Raw genomic sequence first — 21,676 nt, forward strand, 5'->3', positions numbered from 1 at the left:
CATCACTGTTACCTTTAAGAACCATCATCACTGTTACCTTTAAGAACCATCATCACTGTTACCTTTAAGAACCATCATCACTGTTACCTTTAAGAACCATCATCACTGTAACCTTTAAGAACCATCATCACTGTTACCTTTAAGAACCATCATCACTGTTACCTTTAAGAACCATCATCACTGTTACCTTTAAGAACCATCATCACTGTTACCTTTAAGAACCATCATCACTGTTACCTTTAAGAACCATCATCACTGTTACGTTTAAGAACCATCATCACTGTTACCTTTAAGAACCATCATCACTGTTACCTTTAAGAACCATCATCACTGTTACCTTTAAGAACCATCATCACTGTTACCTTTAAGAACCATCATCACTGTTACCTTTAAGAACCATCATCACTGTTACCTTTAAGAAACATCATCACTGTTACCTTTAAGAACCATCATCACTGTTACCTTTAAGAACCATCATCACTGTTACCTTTAAGAACCATCATCACTATTACCTTTAAGAACCATCATCACTGTTACCTTTAAGAACCATCATCACTATTACCTTTAAGAACCATCATCACTGTTACCTTTAAGAACCATCATCAGTGATACCTTTAAGAACCATCATCACTGTTACCTTTAAGAACCATCATCACTGTTACCTTTAAGAACCATCATCACTGTTACCTTTAAGAACCATCATCACTGTTACCTTTAAGAACCATCATCACTGTTACCTTTAAGAACCATCATCACTGTTACCTTTAAGAACCATCATCACTGTTACCTTTAAGAACCATAATCACTGTTACCTTTAAGAACCATCATCACTGTTACCTTTAAGAACCATCATCACTGTTACCTTTAAGAACCATCATCACTGTTACCTTTAAGAACCATCATCACTGTTACCTTTAAGAACCATCATCACTGTTACCTTTAAGAACCATCATCACTATTACCTTTAAGAACCATCATCACTTATACCTTTAAGAACCATCATCACTTATACCTTTAAGAAACATCATCACTGTTACCTTTAAGAACCATCACCACTGTTACCTTTAAGAACCATCATCACTGTTACCTTTAAGAACCATCATCACTGTTACCTTTAAGAACTATCATCACTTATACCTTTAAGAACCATCATCACTTATACCTTTAAGAACCATCATCACTGTTACCTTTAAGAACCATCATCACTGTTACCTTTAAGAACCATCATCACTATTACCTTTAAGAACCATCATCACTTATACCTATAAGAACCATCATCACTTATACCTTTAAGAACCATCATCACTGTTACCTTTAAGAACCATCATCACTGTTACCTTTAAGAACCATCATCACTGTTACCTTTAAGAACCATCATCACTGTTACCTTTAAGAACCATCATCACTGTTACCTTTAAGAACCATCATCACTGTTACCTTTAAGAACCATCATCACTGTTACCTTTAAGAGCCATCATCACTGTTACCTTTAAGAACCATCATCACTATTACCTTTAAGAACCATCATCACTGTTACCTTTAAGAACCATCATCAGTGATACCTTTAAGAACCATCATCACTGTTATCTTTAATAACCATCATCACTGTTACCTTTAAGAACCATCATCACTGTTACCTTTAAGAACCATCATCACTGTTACCTTTAAGAACCATCATCACTGTTACCTTTAAGAACCATCATCACTGTTACCTTTAAGAACCATCATCACTGTTACCTTTAAGAACCATCATCACTGTTACCTTTAAGAACCATCATCACTGTTACCTTTAAGAACCATCATCACTCTTACCTTTAAGAACCATCATCACTGTTACCTTTAAGAACCATAATCACTGTTACCTTTAAGAACCATCATCACTGTTACCTTTAAGAACCATCATCACTGTTACCTTTAAGAACCATCATCACTGTTACCTTTAAGAACCATCATCACTGTTACCTTTAAGAACCATCATCACTGTTACCTTTAAGAACCATCATCACTGTTACCTTTAAGAATCCTCGTCCCTGTTACCTTTAAGAACCCTCTTCCCTGTTACCTTTAAGAACCCTCTTCCCTTTTACCTTTAAGAACCCTCTTCCCTGTTACCTTTAAGAACCCACGTCCCTGTTATCTTTAAGAACCCTCGTCCCTGTTACCTTTAAGAACCCTCTTCCCTGTTACCTTTAAGAACCCTCTTCCCTGTTACCTTTAAGAACCCACGTCCCTGTTATCTTTAAGAACCCTCGTCCCTGTTACCTTTAAGAACCCTCGTCCCTGTTACCTTTAAGAGCCCTCTTCCCTGTTACTTTTAAGAACCCTCGTCCCTGTTACCTTAAGAACCCTCGTCCCTGTTATCTTTAAGAACCCTCGTCCCTGTTACCTTTAAGAACCCTCTTCCCTGTTACCTTTAAGAACCCTCGTCCCTGTTATCTTTAAGAACCCTCTTCCCTGTTATCTTTAAGAACCCTCGTCCCTGTTACCTTTAAGAACCCTCGTCCCTGTTACCTTTAAGAACCCTCTTCCCTGTTACCTTTAAGAACCCTCGTCCCTGTTATCTTTAAGAACCCTCTTCCCTGTTATCTTTAAGAACCCTCGTCCCTGTTACCTTTAAGAACCCTCTTTCCTCTTATCTTTAAGAACCCTCTTCCCTGTTATCTTTAAGAACCCTCGTCTCTGTTACCTTTAAGAACCCTCGTCCCTGTTACCTTTAAGAACCCACGTCCCTGTTATCTTTAAGAACCCTCTGTAGTGATACTGGTCCTGTGGGGAGCAGCAGCAGGATAATACTGCACCACCTCTTGGGGCCCTTAACAACAACAACAGTTTGGTGTATGTCATGGGCGCCAACACATGGTGTGTGATTCTCTCCTACTATATCCATTTATCAGTGATGCAGATTACATGGTGAGTTTAAATATGTGGCCTGTAGTTATAACTTTTCTCTTGACATATGCAAGACATCACCATCCCTGTAGAAGCCATTATTAGATGTACTAGTCATTATATTTTGTTGTTGCAGAAGTACTATGAAGATTCTATGTTCAATAAAGCCTAGAGATAAGGCCTGTGTTTCTATCACAACACCCTCGTCCCTTTTATCTTTAAGAACCCTCGTCCCTGTTATCTTTAAGAACCCTCGTCCCTGTTACCTTTAAGAACCCTCTTCCCTGTTACCTTTAAGAACCCTCTTCCCTGTTACCTTTAAGAACCCTCGTCCCTGTTACCTTTAAGAACCCTCTTCCCTGTTATCTTTAAGAACCCTCGCCCCTGTTACCTTTAAGAACCCTCGTCCCTGTTACCTTTAAGAACCCTCTTCCCTGTTATCTTTAAGAACCCTCGCCCCTGTTACCTTTAAGAACCCTCGTCCCTGTTACCTTTAAGAACCCTCGTCCCTGTTACCTTTAAGAACCCTCGTCCCTGTTATCTTTAAGAACCCTCGTCCCTGTTACCTTTAAGAACCCTCTTCCCTGTTACGTTTAAGAACCCTCGTCCGTTACATTTAAGAACCCTCGTCCCTGTTACCTTTAAGAACTCTCGTCCATTACATTTAAGAACCCTCGTCCCTGTTACCTTTAAGAACCCTGGTCTCTGCTGTTCCACGATACAGTCGTGTGTTGAAGGTAACACCTTCCAGCTTGCCCTTGTAGCTACCCTCAAAAACAGCCTAAAAATCAAGTTCATAGAAATTCTCTCTCTCAAGGATGCCTTCATCTCCGATATGGGTCGTACCTTCAAGATATAGGTCGTGACTTCAAGATATAGGTCGTGGCCTCAAGATATGGATCGTAGCTTCAAGATATAGGTCGTGACTTCAAGAAATAGGTCGTATCCTCAAGATATGGATCGTAGCTTCAATACATGGGTCCTGGGTTCATTAAGTGGGTTCGTTAACAGTGATGGCCGGGTTCACTCATCCTCTGAGCTGTCACAGCCCACAAACCCAACAACAACAACATAAGCTGGCCAAATCCTCCCCACGAAAATAACTCACAAATAATAACAGTTATACATTCAGCAGTTGAGAACAAGCTGTCTACACATTGCTACATCAGCAGAGAGGCATTACCTGCTGATGTAGCAGGTAGAAGAAGATTCCATGTAGAATAGTTGCTGTAGTGTACACAAGGGTGAGTTTACCTTGTTTATATTGGGTAGTTCAGGTTGTAGTTGGGTGGTTCAGGTGGCAGTTATGTAGTTTAGGTGGTAGTTGGGTAGTTCAGGTGGTAGTTAGGTAGTTCAGGTTGTAGTTGGGTAGTTCAGGTGGTAGGTAGTTCAGGTTGTAGTTGGGTAGTTCAGGTGGTAGTTCAGGTTGTAGTTGGGTAGTTCAGGTGGTAATTAGGTAGTTCAGGTGGTAGTTGGGTAGTTCAGGTGGCAGTTATGTAGTTTAGGTGGTAGTTGGGTAGTTCAGGTGATAGTTAGGTAGCTCAGGTGGTAGTTGGGTAGTTCAGGTGGTAGTTAGGGAGTTCAGGTTGTAGTTGGGTAGTTCAGGTGGTAGGTAGTTCAGGTGGCAGTTATGTAGTTTAGGTGGTAGTTGGGTAGTTCAGGTGGTAGTTAGGTAGCTCAGGTGGTAGTTGGGTAGTTCAGGTGGCAGTTATGTAATTTAGGTGGTAGTTGGGTAGTTCAGGTGGTAGGTAGTTCAGGTTGTAGTTGGGTAGTTCAGGTGGTAGTTAGGTAGTTCAGGTTGTAGTTGGGTAGTTAAGGTGGTAGGTAGTTCAGGTGGCAGTTATGTAGTTTAGGTGGTAGCTGGGTAGTTCAGGTGGTAGTTAGGTAGTTCAGGTTGTAGTTGGGTAGTTCAGGTGGTAGTTAGGTAGTTCAGGTTGTAGTTGGGTAGTTCAGGTGGTAGTTAGGTAGTTCAGGTGGTAGTTGGGTAGTTCAGATGGTAGGTAGTTCAGGTGGTAGCTGGGTAGTTCAGGTGGTAGTTGGGTAGTTCAGGTGGTAGTTGGTTAGTTCAGGTGGTAGTTGGGTAGTTCAGGTGGTAGCTGGGTAGTTTAAGTGGTAGTTAGTTCAGGTGGTAGTTGGGTAGTTCAGGTGGTAGTTGGGTAGTTTAGGTAGTAGCTGGGCAATTCAGGTGGTAGTTCAGGTGGTAGCTGGGTAGTTCAGGTGGTAGCTGGGTAGTTCAGGTGGTAGCTGGGTAGTTTAGGTGGTAGTTCAGGTGGCAGTTATGTAGTTTAGGTGGTAGTTGGGTAGTTCAGGTGGTAGTTAGGTAGTTCAGGTGGTAGTTGGGTAGTTCAGGTGGCAGTTATGTAGTTTAGGTGGTAGTTGGGTAGTTCAGGTGGTAGTTATGTAGTTCAGGTTGTAGTTGGGTAGTTCAGGTGGTAGTTAGGTAGTTCAGGTTGTAGTTGGGTAGTTCAGGTGGCAGTTATGTAGTTTAGGTGGTAGCTGGGTAGTTCAGGTGGTACGTAGTTCAGGTTGTAGTTGGGTAGTTCAGGTGGTAGTTAGGTAGTTCAGGTGGTAGTTGGGTAGTTCAGATGGTAGGTAGTTCAGGTGGTAGCTGGGTAGTTCAGGTGGTAGGTAGTTCAGGTGGTAATTGGGTAGTTCAGGTGGTAGTTGGGTAGTTCAGGTGGTAGCTGGGTAGTTTAAGTGGTAGTTCAGGTGGTAGTTGGTTCAGGTGGTAGTTGGGTAGTTCAGGTGGTAGTTGGGTAGTTCAGGTGGTAGCTGGGCAATTCAGGTGGTAGTTCAGGTGGTAGCTGGGTAGTTCAGGTGGTAGCTGGGTAGTTCAGGTGGTAGCTGGGTAGTTCAGGTGGTAGATGGGTAGTTTAGGTGGTAGTTCAGGTAGTAGTTGGGAAGTTCAGGTGTTAGTTGGGTAGTTCAGGTGGTAGCTGGGTAGTTTAGGTGGTAGTTCAGGTGGTAGTTGGGTAGTTCAGGTGGTAGTTGGGCAATTCAGGTGGTAGGTAGTACAGGTGGTAGTTAGGTAGTTCAGGTGGTAGCTGGGTAGTTCAGGTGGTAGCTGGGTAGTTCAGGTGGTAGCTGGGTAGTTCAGGTGGTAGTTCAGGTGGTAGTTAGGTAGTTCAGGTGGTAGTTAGGTAGTTCAGGTGGTAGTTAGGTAGTTCAGATGGTAGGTAGTTCAGGTGGTAGCTGGGTAGTTCAGGTGGTAGGTAGTTCAGGTGGTAGGTAGTTCAGGTGGTAGTTGGGTAGTTCAGGTGGTAGCTGGGTAGTTTAAGTGGTAGTTAGTTCAGGTGGTAGTTGGGTAGTTCAGATGGTAGTTGGGTAGTTCAAGTGGTAGCTGGGCAATTCAGGTAGTTCAGGTGGTAGCTGGGTAGTTCAGGTGGTAGCTGGGTAGTTCAGGTGGTAGCTGGGTAGTTTTGGTGGTAGTTCAGGTGGTAGTTGGGTAGTTCAGGTGGTAGCTGGGTAGTTTAGGTGGTAGTTCAGGTGGTAGCTGGATAGTTCAGGTGGCAGCTAGGTAGTTCAGGTGGTAGTTGGGTAGTTCAGGTGGTAGTTGGGTAGTTCAGGTGGTAGGTAGTACAGGTGGTAGTTAGGTAGTTCAGGTGGTAGCTGGGTAGTTCAGGTGGTAGCTGGGTAGTTCAGGTTGTAGCTAGGTAGTTCAGGTGGTAGTTTAGGTGGTAGCTGGGTAGTTCAGGTGGTAGTTTAGGTGGTAGCTGGGTAGTTCAGGTGGTAGCTGGGCAGTTCAGGTGGTAGCTGGGTAGTTCAGGTGGTAGTTAAGGTGGTATCTGGGTAGTTCAGGTGGTAGCTGGGTAGTTCAGGTGGCAGCTGGGTAGTTCAGGTGGCAGCTGGGTAGTTCAGGTGGCAGCTAGGTAGTTCAGGTGGTAGTTGGGTAGTTCAGGTGGTAGTTCGGTAGTTCAGGTGGTAGCTGGGTAGTTCAGGTGGTAGGTAGTTCAGGCGGTAGTTCGGTAGTTCAGGTGGTAGCTGGGTAGTTCAGGTGGTAGTTGGGTAGTTCAGGTGGTAGTTGGGTAGTTCAGGTGGTAGTTGGGTAGTTCAGGTGGTAGCTGGGTAGTTTAGGTGGTACTTCAGGTGGTAGTTGGGTAGTTCTGGTGGTAGGTAATACAGGTGGTAGCTGGGTAGTTCAGGTGGTAGGTAGTTCAGGTGGTAGTTGGGTAGTTCAGGTGGTAGCTGGGTAGTTCAGGTGGTAGCTGGGTAGTTCAGGTGGTAGGTAGTACAGGTGGTAGCTGGGTAGTTCAGGTGGTAGGTAGTTCAGGTGGTAGTTCGGTAGTTCAGGTGGTAGGTAGTTCAGGTGGTAGTTGGGTAGTTCAGGTGGTAGTTGGGTAGTTTAGGTGGTAGGTAGTTCAGGTGGTAGTTGGGTAGTTCAGGTGGTAGTTGGGTAGTTCAGGTGGTAGCTGGGTAGTTTAGGTGGTAGTTCAGGTGGTAGTTAGGTAGTTCAGGTGGTAGCTGGGCAATTCAGGTGGTAGTTAAGATGGTAGCTGGGTAGTTCAGGTGGTAGTTAAGGTGGTAGCTGGGTAATTCAGGTGGTAGTTCAGGTGGTAGCTGGGTAGTTCAGGTGGTAGTTCAGGTGGTAGCTGGGTAGTTCAGGTGGTAGCTGGGTAGTTCAGGTGGTAGGTAGGTAGTTCAGGTGGTAGGTAGTTCTTGTGGTAGTTAAGGTGGTAGCTGTGTAGTTCAGGTGGTAGCTAGGTAGTTCAGGTGGTAGTTTAGGTGGTAGCTGGGTAGTTCAGGTGGTAGTTAAGGTCGTAGCTGGGTAGTTAAGTGGTATCTGGGTAGTTCAGGTGGTAGTTAAGGTGGTAGCTGGGTAGTTCAGGTGGTAACTGGGTAGTTCTGGTGGTAGGTAGTTCTGGTGGTAGGTAGTTCAGGTGGTAGTTAAGGTGGCAGCTGGGTAGTTCAGGTGGTATTTAAGGTGGTAGCTGGGTAGTTCAGGTGGTAGTTTAGGTGGTAGCTGGGTTGTTCAGGTGGTAAAGATGGTAGCTGGGTGCTCCGTTTCCATTGGGGTCCTTGTAGTTCCATTGGGGCCCTTGTATTTCCCTTGGGGTCCTTGTATTTCCATTGAGTCCTTGTATTTCCATTGGAATCCTTGTATTTCCATTGGGGTCCTTATGTTTCCCTTGGGGTCCTTGTATTTCCCTTGGGGTCCTTGTATTTCCATTGAGTCCTTGTATTTCCATTGGAATCCTTGTATTTCCATTGGGGTCCTTGTGTTTCCCTTGGGGTCCTTGTGTTTCCCTTGGGGTCCTTGTATTTCCCTTGGGGTCCTTGTATTTCCCTTGGGGTCCTTGTATTTCTCTTGGGGTCCTTGTATTTCCACTGGGGCCCTTGTATTTCCCTTGGGGTCCTTGTGTTTCCCTTGGGGTCCTTGTATTTCCCTTGGGGTCCTTGTATTTCCCTTGGGGTCCTTACATTTCCCTTGGGGTCCTTGTATTTCCCTTGGGGTCCTTACATTTCCCTTGGGGTCCTTGTATTTCCCTTGGGGTCCTTGCATTTCCCTTGGGTTCCTTGTATTTCCCTTGGGGTCCTTACATTTCCCTTGGGGTCCTTGTATATTACTGAAGATGGTAATATTGGGGCAGATTTTTCACTCTGCTTTAAAATCTAGTGTTAATTACAATTGTATTTCACTTTGTGTCAAAATGTAGTGCTAATTACTTACACTTGTATTTCGCTTTATTTCTGAAATATGGGCCCTTATAATTTTTTAAAATTTTAATGTGGCCGACTTGAGTGGAAAGATTTTGACCAGCAGCAGCGTGTAGTATATATAATATTGCCTAATATGTGATGTTATGTGCTTTCCTGAATGACTGAGGTGTAATGAACACTTGTGAATACTCAGTGATAACCCACATTTATACAAAGTCAGGAGATTAATTGATCTTTATACTATTTTGATCCACTTCGGCTGAAGAGGACCCCAAAAGAGGGTCAAAATTTAAAGATCATTTAATCTTAATTTCTGTCTCCTTGTGGGTTATTATTGAGCATACATATATGTTCGTACTTCCCTGTACAGGCAGGTCCCACTTATACAGCAAGCTAGGTTCCGGGATACTGTAGGACCCCACTTATATGGCAAGTTAGGTTCTGGGCTACTGTAGGACCCCGCTTATATGGCAAGTTAGTTTCCAGGCTACTGTAGGACCCGGCTTATATGGCAAGTAGGTTCCGTGCTACTGTAGGACCCCACTTATTTGGCAAGTTAGGTTCCGGGCTACTGTAGGGCCCCACTTATATGGCAAATTAGGTTCTGGGCTAATGTAGGGCCCCACTTATATGGCAAGTTAGGTTCTGGGCTACTGTAGGACCCCACTTATATGGCAAGTTAGTTTCCAGGCTACTGTAGGACCCAACTTATATGGCAAGTTAGGTTCTGGGCTACTGTAGGACCCCACTTATATGGCAAGTTAGGTTCTGGGCTACTGTAGGACCCCACTTATATGGCAAGTTAGGTTCCGGGCTGCTGTAGGACCCCACTTATATGGCAAGTTAGGTTCTGGGCTACTGTAGGGCCCTGCTTATGCAGATTAGGTTCTGGGCTACTGTAGGGCTCTGCTTATGCAGCAGATTAAGTTCCGGGCTACTGTAGGGCCCTGCTTATACAGCAGATTAGGTTCTGGGCTACTGTAGGGCCCTGCTTATACAGCAGATTAGGTTCTGGGCTACTGTAGGGCCCTGCTTATACAGCAGATTAGGTTCTGGACTACTGTAGGTCCCTACTTATATAGCAGATTAGGTTCTGGGCTACTGTAGGGCCCTGCTTATACAGCAGATTAGGTTCTGGGCTACTGTAGGGCCCTGCTTATACAGCAGATTAGGTTCTGGGCTACTGTAGGGCCCTGCTTATACAGCAGATTAGGTTCTGGGCTACTGTAAGGCCCTGCTTATACAGCAGGTTAGGTTCTGGGCTACTGTAAGGCCCTGCTTATGCAGCAGGTTAGGTTCTGGGCTACTGTAGGGCCCTGCTTATACAGCAGGTTAGGTTCTGGGCTACTGTAAGGCCCTGCTTATACAGCAGGTTAGGTTCTGGGCTACTGTAGGGCCCTGCTTATACAGCAGGTTAGGTTCTGGGCTACTGTAAGGCCCTGCTTATGCAGCAGGTTAGGTTCTGGGCTACTGTAGGGCCCTGCTTATACAGCAGATTAGGTTCTGGGCTACTGTAGGGCCCTGCTTATACAGCAGATTAGGTTCTGGGCTACTGTAGGGCCCTGCTTATACAGCAGATTAGGTTCTGGACTACTGTAGGTCCCTACTTATATAGCAGATTAGGTTCTGGACTACTGTAGGGCCCTGCTTATACAGCAGATTAGGTTCTGGGCTACTGTAGGGCCCTGCTTATACAGCAGATTAGGTTCTGGGCTACTGTAGGGCCCTGCTTATACAGCAGATTAGGTTCTGGGCTACTGTAAGGCCCTGCTTATGCAGCAGGTTAGGTTCTGGGCTACTGTAGGGCCCTGCTTATACAGCAGGTTAGGTTCTGGGCTACTGTAAGGCCCTGCTTATACAGCAGGTTAGGTTCTGGGCTACTGTAGGGCCCTGCTTATACAGCAGGTTAGGTTCTGGGCTACTGTAAGGCCCTGCTTATGCAGCAGGTTAGGTTCTGGGCTACTGTAGGGCCCTGCTTATACAGCAGGTTAGGTTCTGGGCTACTGTAGGGCCCTGCTTATACAGCAGATTAGGTTCTGGGCTACTGTAAGGCCCTGCTTATGCAGCAGGTTAGGTTCTGGGCTACTGTAGGGCCCTGCTTATACAGCAGGTTAGGTTCTGGGCTACTGTAGGGCCCTGCTTATACAGCAGGTTAGGTTCTGGGCTACTGTAAGGCCCTGCTTATACAGCAGGTTAGGTTCTGGGCTACTGTAGGGCCCTGCTTATACAGCAGGTTAGGTTCTGGGCTACTGTAGGGCCCTGCTTATACAGCAGGTTAGGTTCTGGGCTACTGTAGGGCCCTGCTTATACAGCAGGTTAGGTTCTGGGCTACTGTAGGGCCCTGCTTATACAGCAGATTAGGTTCTGGGCTACTGTAGGGCCCTGCTTATACAGCAGATTAGGTTCTGGGCTACTGTAGGGCCCTGCTTATACAGCAGATTAGGTTCTGGGCTACTGTAGGGCCTGCTTATACAGCAGATTAGGTTCTGGGCTACTGTAGGGCCCTGCTTATACAGCAGATTAGGTTCTGGGCTACTGTAGGGCCTGCTTATACAGCAGATTAGGTTCTGGGCTACTGTAGGGCCCTGCTTATACAGCAGGTTAGGTTCTGGGCTACTGTAAGGCCCTGCTTATGCAGCAGGTTAGGTTCTGGGCTACTGTAGGGCCCTGCTTATACAGCAGATTAGGTTCTGGGCTACTGTAGGGCCTGCTTATACAGCAGATTAGGTTCTGGGCTACTGTAGGGCCCTGCTTATACAGCAGGTTAGGTTCTGGGCTACTGTAGGGCCCTGCTTATACAGCAGGTTAGGTTCTGGGCTACTGTAAGGCCCTGCTTATGCAGCAGGTTAGGTTCTGGGCTACTGTAGGGCCCTGCTTATACAGCAGGTTAGGTTCTGGGCTACTGTAGGGCCCTGCTTATACAGCAGGTTAGGTTCTGGGCTACTGTAGGGCCCTGCTTATACAGCAGGTTAGGTTCTGGGCTACTGTAGGGCCCTGCTTATACAGCAGGTTAGGTTCTGGGCTACTACTGTAAAGCAAAAATCACTGTAAAGTGAAATATAGCCTTTTTTTCACTTTCAGATGCACTTAAAAACCCAATAACATGTTTACACTATCATAAATTAAGTGAACAATAGAACTAGGCCTAAAAAATACATATATAGTACACACATTACTAACCTTAAAATATTTTTATCCTCATCTTATAGTGAGTGATGAGTTGAGAGTAGGTGTAGCAAGTTGGAATAAATGAAGAACGGGTATAATTGAAAACCGCTGCATTAGCGAAACACTTTAAAGCAAAGTGCTGTAAAGCGGGGCCCTCCTGTTTTATAATTTAAATGTAAACCTTGAAAAAAGCATTCTCACTTCATATTTCTTCTTTCACAGGTCATTCTTGCAGAGGTTCAGAAGTACACAGACACTGCTAGCAGTATTATAACACTGGAAGTTCAGCACTACACATACATTATTAACACTCTAGTGTCATCACCTTTGAGTAAATGAAAGAAACACAGTATAAATAGTACCACCACCAAGTTACATAGAATTTACCATACCTGAAGTATACCTGGACAGAGGTTTCAGGGATCAACACCTCCACGGCCTGATCTTATTTCTTCGTGCCTTCCTCTAGAGCAATAGTCGTATTTTGACTGCCAGCTTGATTCATTCCAATATACTTGTTGGCTAATATTCTCTTCCTGAAGGACTCCTCATTAATACCATATATCTTCTGCCATGTTGTGTTGACATTGTCCATCATGCTGACCTATATCACTGCCTTGCTTATTAAATCATTGACTGTTATCAAGAATAAACAAAAGTAAGATTGCTTCAGGAAACTGCTTAAAAGTTCAATATACTATATAGACTCTTCAGTAAATTAGAACATAATACAAAGATGAAAAAAAAATTAATGAAATGTATGCTTTTTCCAATGGGTACTAAATATTTCACTTCTGTGTATTGTAAAAGCAAATTTATGTACAGTAGTTGTATTGACAGTTTGTAAGGTCATCTAGAAGAAAGTATATCAGTAGTCACTGACTATTTTTTACGTGAAAAATGTTCATTGATACATGTATTAATGTGAGGTTATATTAAAGAGAAATGTTATAATTCTTCAGAGTACTGATTCTCTGAGTCTATACTAAGAACATGGCACAAACAAGTGTATATTTTCTTAACTTGGTTTTAAATATGTTATATATAGTTTCTCCTATGAATGAAATTATAATCTATTACATAAATTGTACTTCATATAAAAGTATTATGAGCAAGCACTAGGACATATCTGTTAGAAAAAGTTTTGGTCCTGTGACCTTGATCACGACTGTATCTATTCCCAAGAGTTTTATATATTATTAGTGTTTAAAACTTTGATAATGTCTTCTTCAGTTGCATATATGAGCATTGATACAGATAAAAAGCTCTATCACTGCTCACTCTGTTCAAAAACTTTTTCAACGAGTGCTCATCTCGCAAGACATCAGAATGTCCATTCAAAAGAAACACCATATAAATGTTCATTGTGTTCTAAAGCATTTCCTACCAGTTCGCAGCTCGTCAGACATCAGATTGTTCACTCGGAAGAGAGGCCATACCAGTGTGATGAGTGTTCGAAAACCTTCAAAGAAAAGTTTAGACTAACGGACCATGAGAAAATTCACAAAGGGAAAAAACCATTTAAGTGTCTTGTATGTCTAAAAGCATTTTCACTAGGTAATACTCTAAAGAGACATCTCAAAGTTCACACAGGAGAAAGACCTTATGAATGTTCAGAGTGTCTAAAAGACTTCAAAGATAAAAGTTCTTTAAAACAACACATGATAATACATACTGGAGAAACACCATATCAGTGTCAGGTATGTTTGAAAGGCTTTGCCCAAAATACTGCTCTTAGTATACACATGAGAATCCACACAGGAGAAAAACCCTATCAGTGTTCACTGTGTCAAAAAGACTTCAAACAACGTGGTCACCTGACAATACACATGAGAGTTCACACTGGGGAGAAGCCACACCAGTGCTCGGTGTGTTCAAAATCTTTTGCGTTAAAATCTGGCCTGGTAAGGCATGAAAAGCGTCATACAGGACTTAAACCATACAGTTGTTCAGAATGTCTGAAAGATTTTGCAACAAAATCAAATCTAATAGAACATATGAGAATTCACACTAATGACAAACCACATCAATGCCCAGTTTGTCCGAAAAGCTTTAAAATAAAAAATTATTTAACAACGCACATGAAAATTCACAGTAAAAAAATTCATACCACCAATAAAGGCAAAGATCAACCATATCAGTGTTATAAATGCCTAAAAGGCTTTTTGTACAAAACTAATCTGTTGTACCATATGAGGATTCATAAACCAGAAACCAAGCATAGTATTCAAGGTCTGAAGGACTTCAGGAAAGACTCAGTTTGTAAAACATCCGATGACTCCAGCACCAGCATGGATAAATGATCTTTGAGATATAATATACAGGTGCTCCTTACTTTACGATGGTTTGATTTACGATATTTTGACTGCGATGTGCAGTAGCAATGCACATTTGTACTGTACACTACTGTACATTTATTGATAGGATAACCTTGTATTCATTTATTTAATTTTCAATACTGGTATTTAGTTAAAAGAATAAACGAATAAAGCATTTATTTATTTCCAAAGGTTACAATTTTTGTTTGTCAAGTACAAAGAAAGCCACTATCATGCCGGGGCATTTCCGGCTATGGTAATTATTTACTTATTCAGTGACAGTAGTTATTTACTTATATTCATATTCAAGTTGCAATATTTTCAACAAGCATAAGGTCCTCTGTCTGCCAGTCAGTTAGGGCTATAATTAAAAATCTCCATGGGGGAAGTGAAAAAGAATTTTTCCTCTGTAAGTCATGTGTGTCATAAGAGGAGACCAAAATCCCAGGAGCAAGAGACTAGTAACCCCTTCTCCTGTATATATTACTAAATTTAAAAACACAAACTTTCGTTTTTCTTTTTCGGTCACCCTGCCTTGGTGGGATATAACTTGTTTGTTGAAAAAAAAAAAATAAAAATCACCTCATCTCCCAAAATTAACCATACCAGCACTATACTCTGTCTGAAGTCAGAACCAGTTTGAAATTACTCAGAAATCCCAGTTACCTAAAGATCACTATACACATATATATTTAAGTATTAATATATTTAATACTATAATTAAGTATTAATACCTGCTGCATAAACAGGGTCCTACAGTAGCCTGGAACCTGACCTGCTGTATAAGCAAGGCCCTACAGTAGCCTGGAACCTGACCTGCTGTATAAGCAAGGCCCTACAGTAGCCTGGAACCTGACCTGCTGTTTAAACAGGGTCCTACAGTAGCCTGGAACCTGACCTGCTGTATAAGCAAGGCTCTACAGTAGCCTGGAACCTGACCTGCTGTATAAGCAAGGCCCTACAGTAGCCTGGAACCTGACCTGCTGTATAAGCAAGGCTCTACAGTAGCCTGGAACCTGACCTGCTGTATAAGCAAGGCCCTACAGTAGCCTGGAACCTGACCTGCTGTATAAGCAAGGCCCTACAGTAGCCTGGAACCTGACCTGCTGTATAAGCAAGGTCCTACAGTAACCTGGAACCTGACCTGCTGTATAAGCAAGGTCCTAGAGTAGCCTGGAACCTGACCTGCTGTATAAGCAAGGTCCTACAGTAGCCTGGAACCTGACCTGCTGTATAAGCAAGGTCCTAGAGTAGCCTGGAACCTGACCTGCTGTATAAGCAAGGTCCTACAGTAGCCTGGAACCTGACCTGCTGTATAAGCAAGGCCCTACAGTAGCCTAGAGCCTAAGCTGCTGTATGAGCAGGGCTCACCCGTAGTTAAAGTGAAATAAAACACTGTTAGACACACAACAAAACCACTAGTATGCATTGCATTTCAGGATAACTAATCCTAATAGTTAAATGTCACTTGAAATTTAGACACATTATTAAGTAGGATTTCCTATGGAGCTAACTACAATAATATGTACAGTAAGAAAGGTAAGTAATGAACAAATGGAACAATTTCAAAAGTATGACATTATTTCAAATTGATTCAATGATCTTCAGTTTTGTGGGGTGATTGAATAGAGATCGTGAAGAAACACCAAGTTACTTGGTTACAGTAGAAATATAATGGGACAAGATATATTATCAATTTTCTATGGTAGCTGAAGGTAGATTGAAAGAAGAAAAGTAACACAGTTGAAGGTAGACTGGAGGAACAGTGACACAGTTGAAGGTAGACTGGAGGAACAGTGACACAGTTGAAGGTAGACTGGAGGAACAGTGACACAGTTGAAGGTAGACTGGAGGAACAGTGACACAGTTGAAGGTAGACTGGAGGAACAGTGACACAGTTGAAGGTAGACTGGAGGAACAGTGACACAGTTGAAGGTAGACTGGAGGAACAGTGACACAGTTGAAGGTAGACTGGAGGAACAGTGACACAGTTGAAGGTAGACTGGAGGAACAGTGACACAGTTGAAGGTAGACTGGAGGAACAGTGACACAGTTGAAGGTAGACTGGAGGAACAGTGACACAGTTGAAGGTAGACTGGAGGAACAGTGACACAGTTGAAGGTAGACTGGAGGAACAGTGACACAGTTGAAGGTAGACTGGAGGAACAGTGACACAGTTGAAGGTAGACTGGAGGAACAGTGACACAGTTGAAGGTAGACTGGAGGAACAGTGACACAGTTGAAGGTAGACTGGAGGAACAGTGACACAGTTGAAGGTAGACTGGAGGAACAGTGACACAGTTGAAGGTAGACTGGAGGAACAGTGACACAGTTGAAGGTAGACTGGAGGAACAGTGACACAGTTGAAGGTAGACTGGAGGAACAGTGACACAGTTGAAGGTAGACTGGAGGAACAGTGACACAGTTGAAGGTAGACTGGAGGAACAGTGACACAGTTGAAGGTAGACTGGAGGAACAGTGACACAGTTGAAGGTAGACTGGAGGAACAGTGACACAGTTGAAGGTAGACTGGAGGAACAGTGACACAGTTGAAGGTAGACTGGAGGAACAGTGACACAGTTGAAGGTAGACTGGAGGAACAGTGACACAGTTGAAGGTAGACTGGAGGAACAGTGACACAGTTGAAGGTAGACTGGAGGAACAGTGACACAGTTGAAGGTAGACTGGAGGAACAGTGACACAGTTGAAGGTAGACTGGAGGAACAGTGACACAGTTGAAGGTAGACTGGAGGAACAGTGACACAGTTGAAGGTAGACTGGAGGAACAGTGACACAGTTGAAGGTAGACTGGAGGAACAGTGACACAGTTGAAGGTAGACTGGAGGAACAGTGACACAGTTGAAGGTAGACTGGAGGAACAGTGACACAGTTGAAGGTAGACTGGAGGAACAGTGACACAGTTGAAGGTAGACTGGAGGAACAGTGACACAGTTGAAGGTAGACTGGAGGAACAGTGACACAGTTGAAGGTAGACTGGAGGAACAGTGACACAGTTGAAGGTAGACTGGAGGAACAGTGACACAGTTGAAGGTAGACTGGAGGAACAGTGACACAGTTGAAGGTAGACTGGAGGAACAGTGACACAGTTGAAGGTAGACTGGAGGAACAGTGACACAGTTGAAGGTAGACTGGAGGAACAGTGACACAGTTGAAGGTAGACTGGAGGAACAGTGACACAGTTGAAGGTAGACTGGAGGAACAGTGACACAGTTGAAGGTAGACTGGAGGAACAGTGACACAGTTGAAGGTAGACTGGAGGAACAGTGACACAGTTGAAGGTAGACTGGAGGAACAGTGACACAGTTGAAGGTAGACTGGAGGAACAGTGACACAGTTGAAGGTAGACTGGAGGAACAGTGACACAGTTGAAGGTAGACTGGAGGAACAGTGACACAGTTGAAGGTAGACTGGAGGAACAGTGACACAGTTGAAGGTAGACTGGAGGAACAGTGACACAGTTGAAGGTAGACTGGAGGAACAGTGACACAGTTGAAGGTAGACTGGAGGAACAGTGACACAGTTGAAGGTAGACTGGAGGAACAGTGACACAGTTGAAGGTAGACTGGAGGAACAGTGACACAGTTGAAGGTAGACTGGAGGAACAGTGACACAGTTGAAGGTAGACTGGAGGAACAGTGACACAGTTGAAGGTAGACTGGAGGAACAGTGACACAGTTGAAGGTAGACTGGAGGAACAGTGACACAGTTGAAGGTAGACTGGAGGAACAGTGACACAGTTGAAGGTAGACTGGAGGAACAGTGACACAGTTGAAGGTAGACTGGAGGAACAGTGACACAGTTGAAGGTAGACTGGAGGAACAGTGACACAGTTGAAGGTAGACTGGAGGAACAGTGACACAGTTGAAGGTAGACTGGAGGAACAGTGACACAGTTGAAGGTAGACTGGAGGAACAGTGACACAGTTGAAGGTAGACTGGAGGAACAGTGACACAGTTGAAGGTAGACTGGAGGAACAGTGACACAGTTGAAGGTAGACTGGAGGAACAGTGACACAGTTGAAGGTAGACTGGAGGAACAGTGACACAGTTGAAGGTAGACTGGAGGAACAGTGACACAGTTGAAGGTAGACTGGAGGAACAGTGACACAGTTGAAGGTAGACTGGAGGAACAGTGACACAGTTGAAGGTAGACTGGAGGAACAGTGACACAGTTGAAGGTAGACTGGAGGAACAGTGACACAGTTGAAGGTAGACTGGAGGAACAGTGACACAGTTGAAGGTAGACTGGAGGAACAGTGACACAGTTGAAGGTAGACTGGAGGAACAGTGACACAGTTGAAGGTAGACTGGAGGAACAGTGACACAGTTGAAGGTAGACTGAAGGTAGACTGGAGGAACAGTGACACAGTTGAAGGTAGACTGGAGGAACAGTGACACAGTTGAAGGTAGACTGGAGGAACAGTGACACAGTTGAAGGTAGACTGGAGGAACAGTGACACAGTTGAAGGTAGACTGGAGGAACAGTGACACAGTTGAAGGTAGACTGGAGGAACAGTGACACAGTTGAAGGTAGACTGGAGGAACAGTGACACAGTTGAAGGTAGACTGGAGGAACAGTGACACAGTTGAAGGTAGACTGGAGGAACAGTGACACAGTTGAAGGTAGACTGGAGGAACAGTGACACAGTTGAAGGTAGACTGGAAGAAGAACAATGATAATATAATATCTTTATTCTACAAGTATACAAGGTATACAGGCATAGCTGACATCAATAACATATTACTATACAGAAAACCGCTTGTTATGCAGGGCATTTAGGGCAAATTAGGTAAATTTTGTCCCAGGATGTGACCTACACTAGTCAGCTAACACCCAGGTACCCATTTTTACTGATGGGTGATCACAGACAACCGCTGTAAGAAAACATGCCCCCCAATGTTTCCACCCTTGCGTGCAGCCAGCAGTAACAGCCTGGTTGATCAGGCTCTGATCGACCCTGAGGCCTGGTCACAGACCGGGCCGCAGGGGCGTTGACCCCTGGAACTCTCTCCAGGTAAACTCCAGGTAACCCTTGCCAGGAATCGAACCCGGACCCTCAGCATGTGAAGCAAGAGCTTTGCCACCAGGCCATGGGCCACAGTGACAGGATTGGATGAGCTAATTTTATTTGATGTAGCATATTGTCATTTCATTATGATAGGGAGATAAAATGCTTTTTAAGAATACTCCTGAATTAATTGGCAAACAAGGGGGCCTTACGATGCTTTGGGCAATGAATTCCAGATCATAGGGTTTTTTATGCACATTCAGTTTTTGCATAGGTCGAGTAAAACACTGGGGATGTCAAAGAGGGTTTTGTGTCTTGTGTTATGGAGCAGGTTTGATACACCTTAACTGGAGTACAATCTGAGGTCAAACCAATACTAAAGATAATATATATGGATAAGAGAAAAATGTGTTTTTCATGAAGTCAGAGCTTCTTGTTCATCTGTAACTATGGAGATAATAAGCAAAATCTTTTTTTTTCTTTGTTTTCTTTTCAACACACTGGCCGTATCCCACCCAGTCAGGGGTGATCTAAAAAGAAAAACGAAAGTTCTCCCTTTTTACATTTAGTAATTTATTAAAGATAATACAGTAAGTACTCGACTTACAAACAAATTAGGACCTTCTGTATTGTGTATAATATTCATAATACAGGAAGCCTTCAGCTTACAAACAAGGTGACCTGTATTGTGCATAATATGATATTATACACAGTAATGATATAATACACAATACAGAAAATTCTCAACGTGTTTGTAAGTCGAGGACTTATGTACATAACTTAAGACTTACTGAGAGGAGATGAGTTAGGCTTTGTTAGGTCAGGTTTGTCAGGAAACAATAAATGTTTCCTGACACGGATTTTAGTCATATAATGACCTGCAGCTGGAGCTTTTGGTCATCTGGCCAAGGCCTTCCACTGGCTTACTCCACCCCTTTAAAAATTACGGTTATACAGCCTCTCCTGACTTAATGACAGGGTTCCGTTCCTAAGAGTAGGTCAGTAAGCGAATTGGTTGTTAAGCAAGGAGCATGCTATACTGGTAGTGGATTTGTGTCAACCATCTTTAGATTTTTCTAATGTCACCTTTGCCCCATTTATAACATTTCTAGTATATTTTTAAATGTTTATACAGCAGTGTACTGTATACTGTTATAAACAGAATAAAGGAAATCAGCTCTGATATACATTATTTAGGTTTGGATACCGGTTGGAGAGCTGGTCGTAAGTCTGAGTGATTAGTAGACAAGTACGTCGCTAAGTGAGGAGAGGCTGTAATTATAGCCATTAAGTATGAGATTAGTGATTTCAAGAATACTATGCAAAGAAATACAAGTCTTGCATGAGTAGTAGTTATGTAATGATTTCTTTAAAATACATTGTAGATCCAATTGTTTTAATACAAGATTTTTACTTATGCATAACTTTTATTAGTACAGTGCAGTTAGAGACACTCTTCACTTAACAACCTAGCTGTTTAATAACTGCTTAGACTTACGACCAGCTCTCCAACAAGTCAGTATACTGTATATAGTGCAGTTGGTGTACTGTATACGGTACACCACTGTATAAACATTTAAAAATATACTAAAAATGTTATAAATGTTGCAAAGGTAACAATATGTAAAGATGGTTGACATAAATCCACTACCAGTACAGTATGCTTGAAATATCTGTAAGGGGCGGCTCCTCGCTTATCCACCAGTTCGCTTAACAACCTACCTGTTGGAACGAAACTCATTCATTAAATGAGGAGTGCCTGTATGTATATGTTCCTAAGAGTAACTGTTACATCATTGTCCTGTAAATTTATGCCTGACATATGTCAGTGTCTTAGAAATTAACACCATAAGAGATGGAAATTTTTTTATCATTACACGTATTTTATTGCTATTTATATGTTTGCCTGAATTTAGTCAATATAGGGTAGTTATATGTGCTTTGAGTACTGTACTATATTTTCTGGCATATAAGACACATGTGTATATAAGACATATAAGGCCCATATACCTTGTACATGTACTTGTATAAATGAAGATATATTATTATTATTATTATTATTATTATTATTATTATTATTATTATTATTATCATCGTTGTTATAATGTAATGTCTATATGATCCTGGTGGTTTAGTGCTTAGTTTTGGTTATAATAGTGTATCTCATCCTGTCATTTTTCTAGCAGATGCGATTGATACAATGTTATGGTCCTTGAAGGTGAGATCCTCCGACATGATCACTCCCAGGTCTTTGACGTTGGTGTTTCGCTCTATTTTGTGGCCAGAATTTGTTTTGTACTCTGATGACGATTTAATTTCCTCATGTTTACCATATCTGAGTAATTGAAATTTCTCATCGTTGAACTTCATATTGTTTTCTGCAGCCCACTGAAAGATTTGGTTGATGTCTGCCTGGAGCTTTGCAGTGTCTGCAATGGAAGACACTGTCATGCAGATTCGGGTGTCATCTGCAAAGGAAGACACGGTGCTGTGGCTGACATCCTTGTCTATGTCGGATATAAGGATGAGGAACAAGATGGGAGCGAGTACTGTGCCTTGTGGAACAGAGCTTTTCACCGTAGCTGCCTCGGACTTTACTCTGTTGACGACTACT

At 43.1% G+C, this 21,676-nt stretch overlaps 1 protein-coding gene across 1 annotated transcript; it reads left to right on the forward strand.

The window, feature by feature from the left end:
* The first annotated feature begins 3,943 nt into the window (after positions 1-3,943).
* LOC138853781 (zinc finger protein 583-like) lies at positions 3,944-14,633 on the forward strand. The gene is made up of 2 exons (XM_070092540.1): positions 3,944-4,133; positions 11,938-14,633. The coding sequence occupies exon 2, from the start codon at positions 12,936-12,938 to the stop codon at positions 14,016-14,018; it is 1,083 nt and encodes a 360-aa protein (XP_069948641.1). The 5' UTR covers positions 3,944-4,133; positions 11,938-12,935; the 3' UTR covers positions 14,019-14,633.
* The last annotated feature ends 7,043 nt before the right edge of the window (positions 14,634-21,676 follow it).

Source organism: Cherax quadricarinatus, chromosome 3 (genome assembly GCF_038502225.1).
Source record: "Cherax quadricarinatus isolate ZL_2023a chromosome 3, ASM3850222v1, whole genome shotgun sequence".
Taxonomy (NCBI): domain Eukaryota; kingdom Metazoa; phylum Arthropoda; class Malacostraca; order Decapoda; family Parastacidae; genus Cherax; species Cherax quadricarinatus.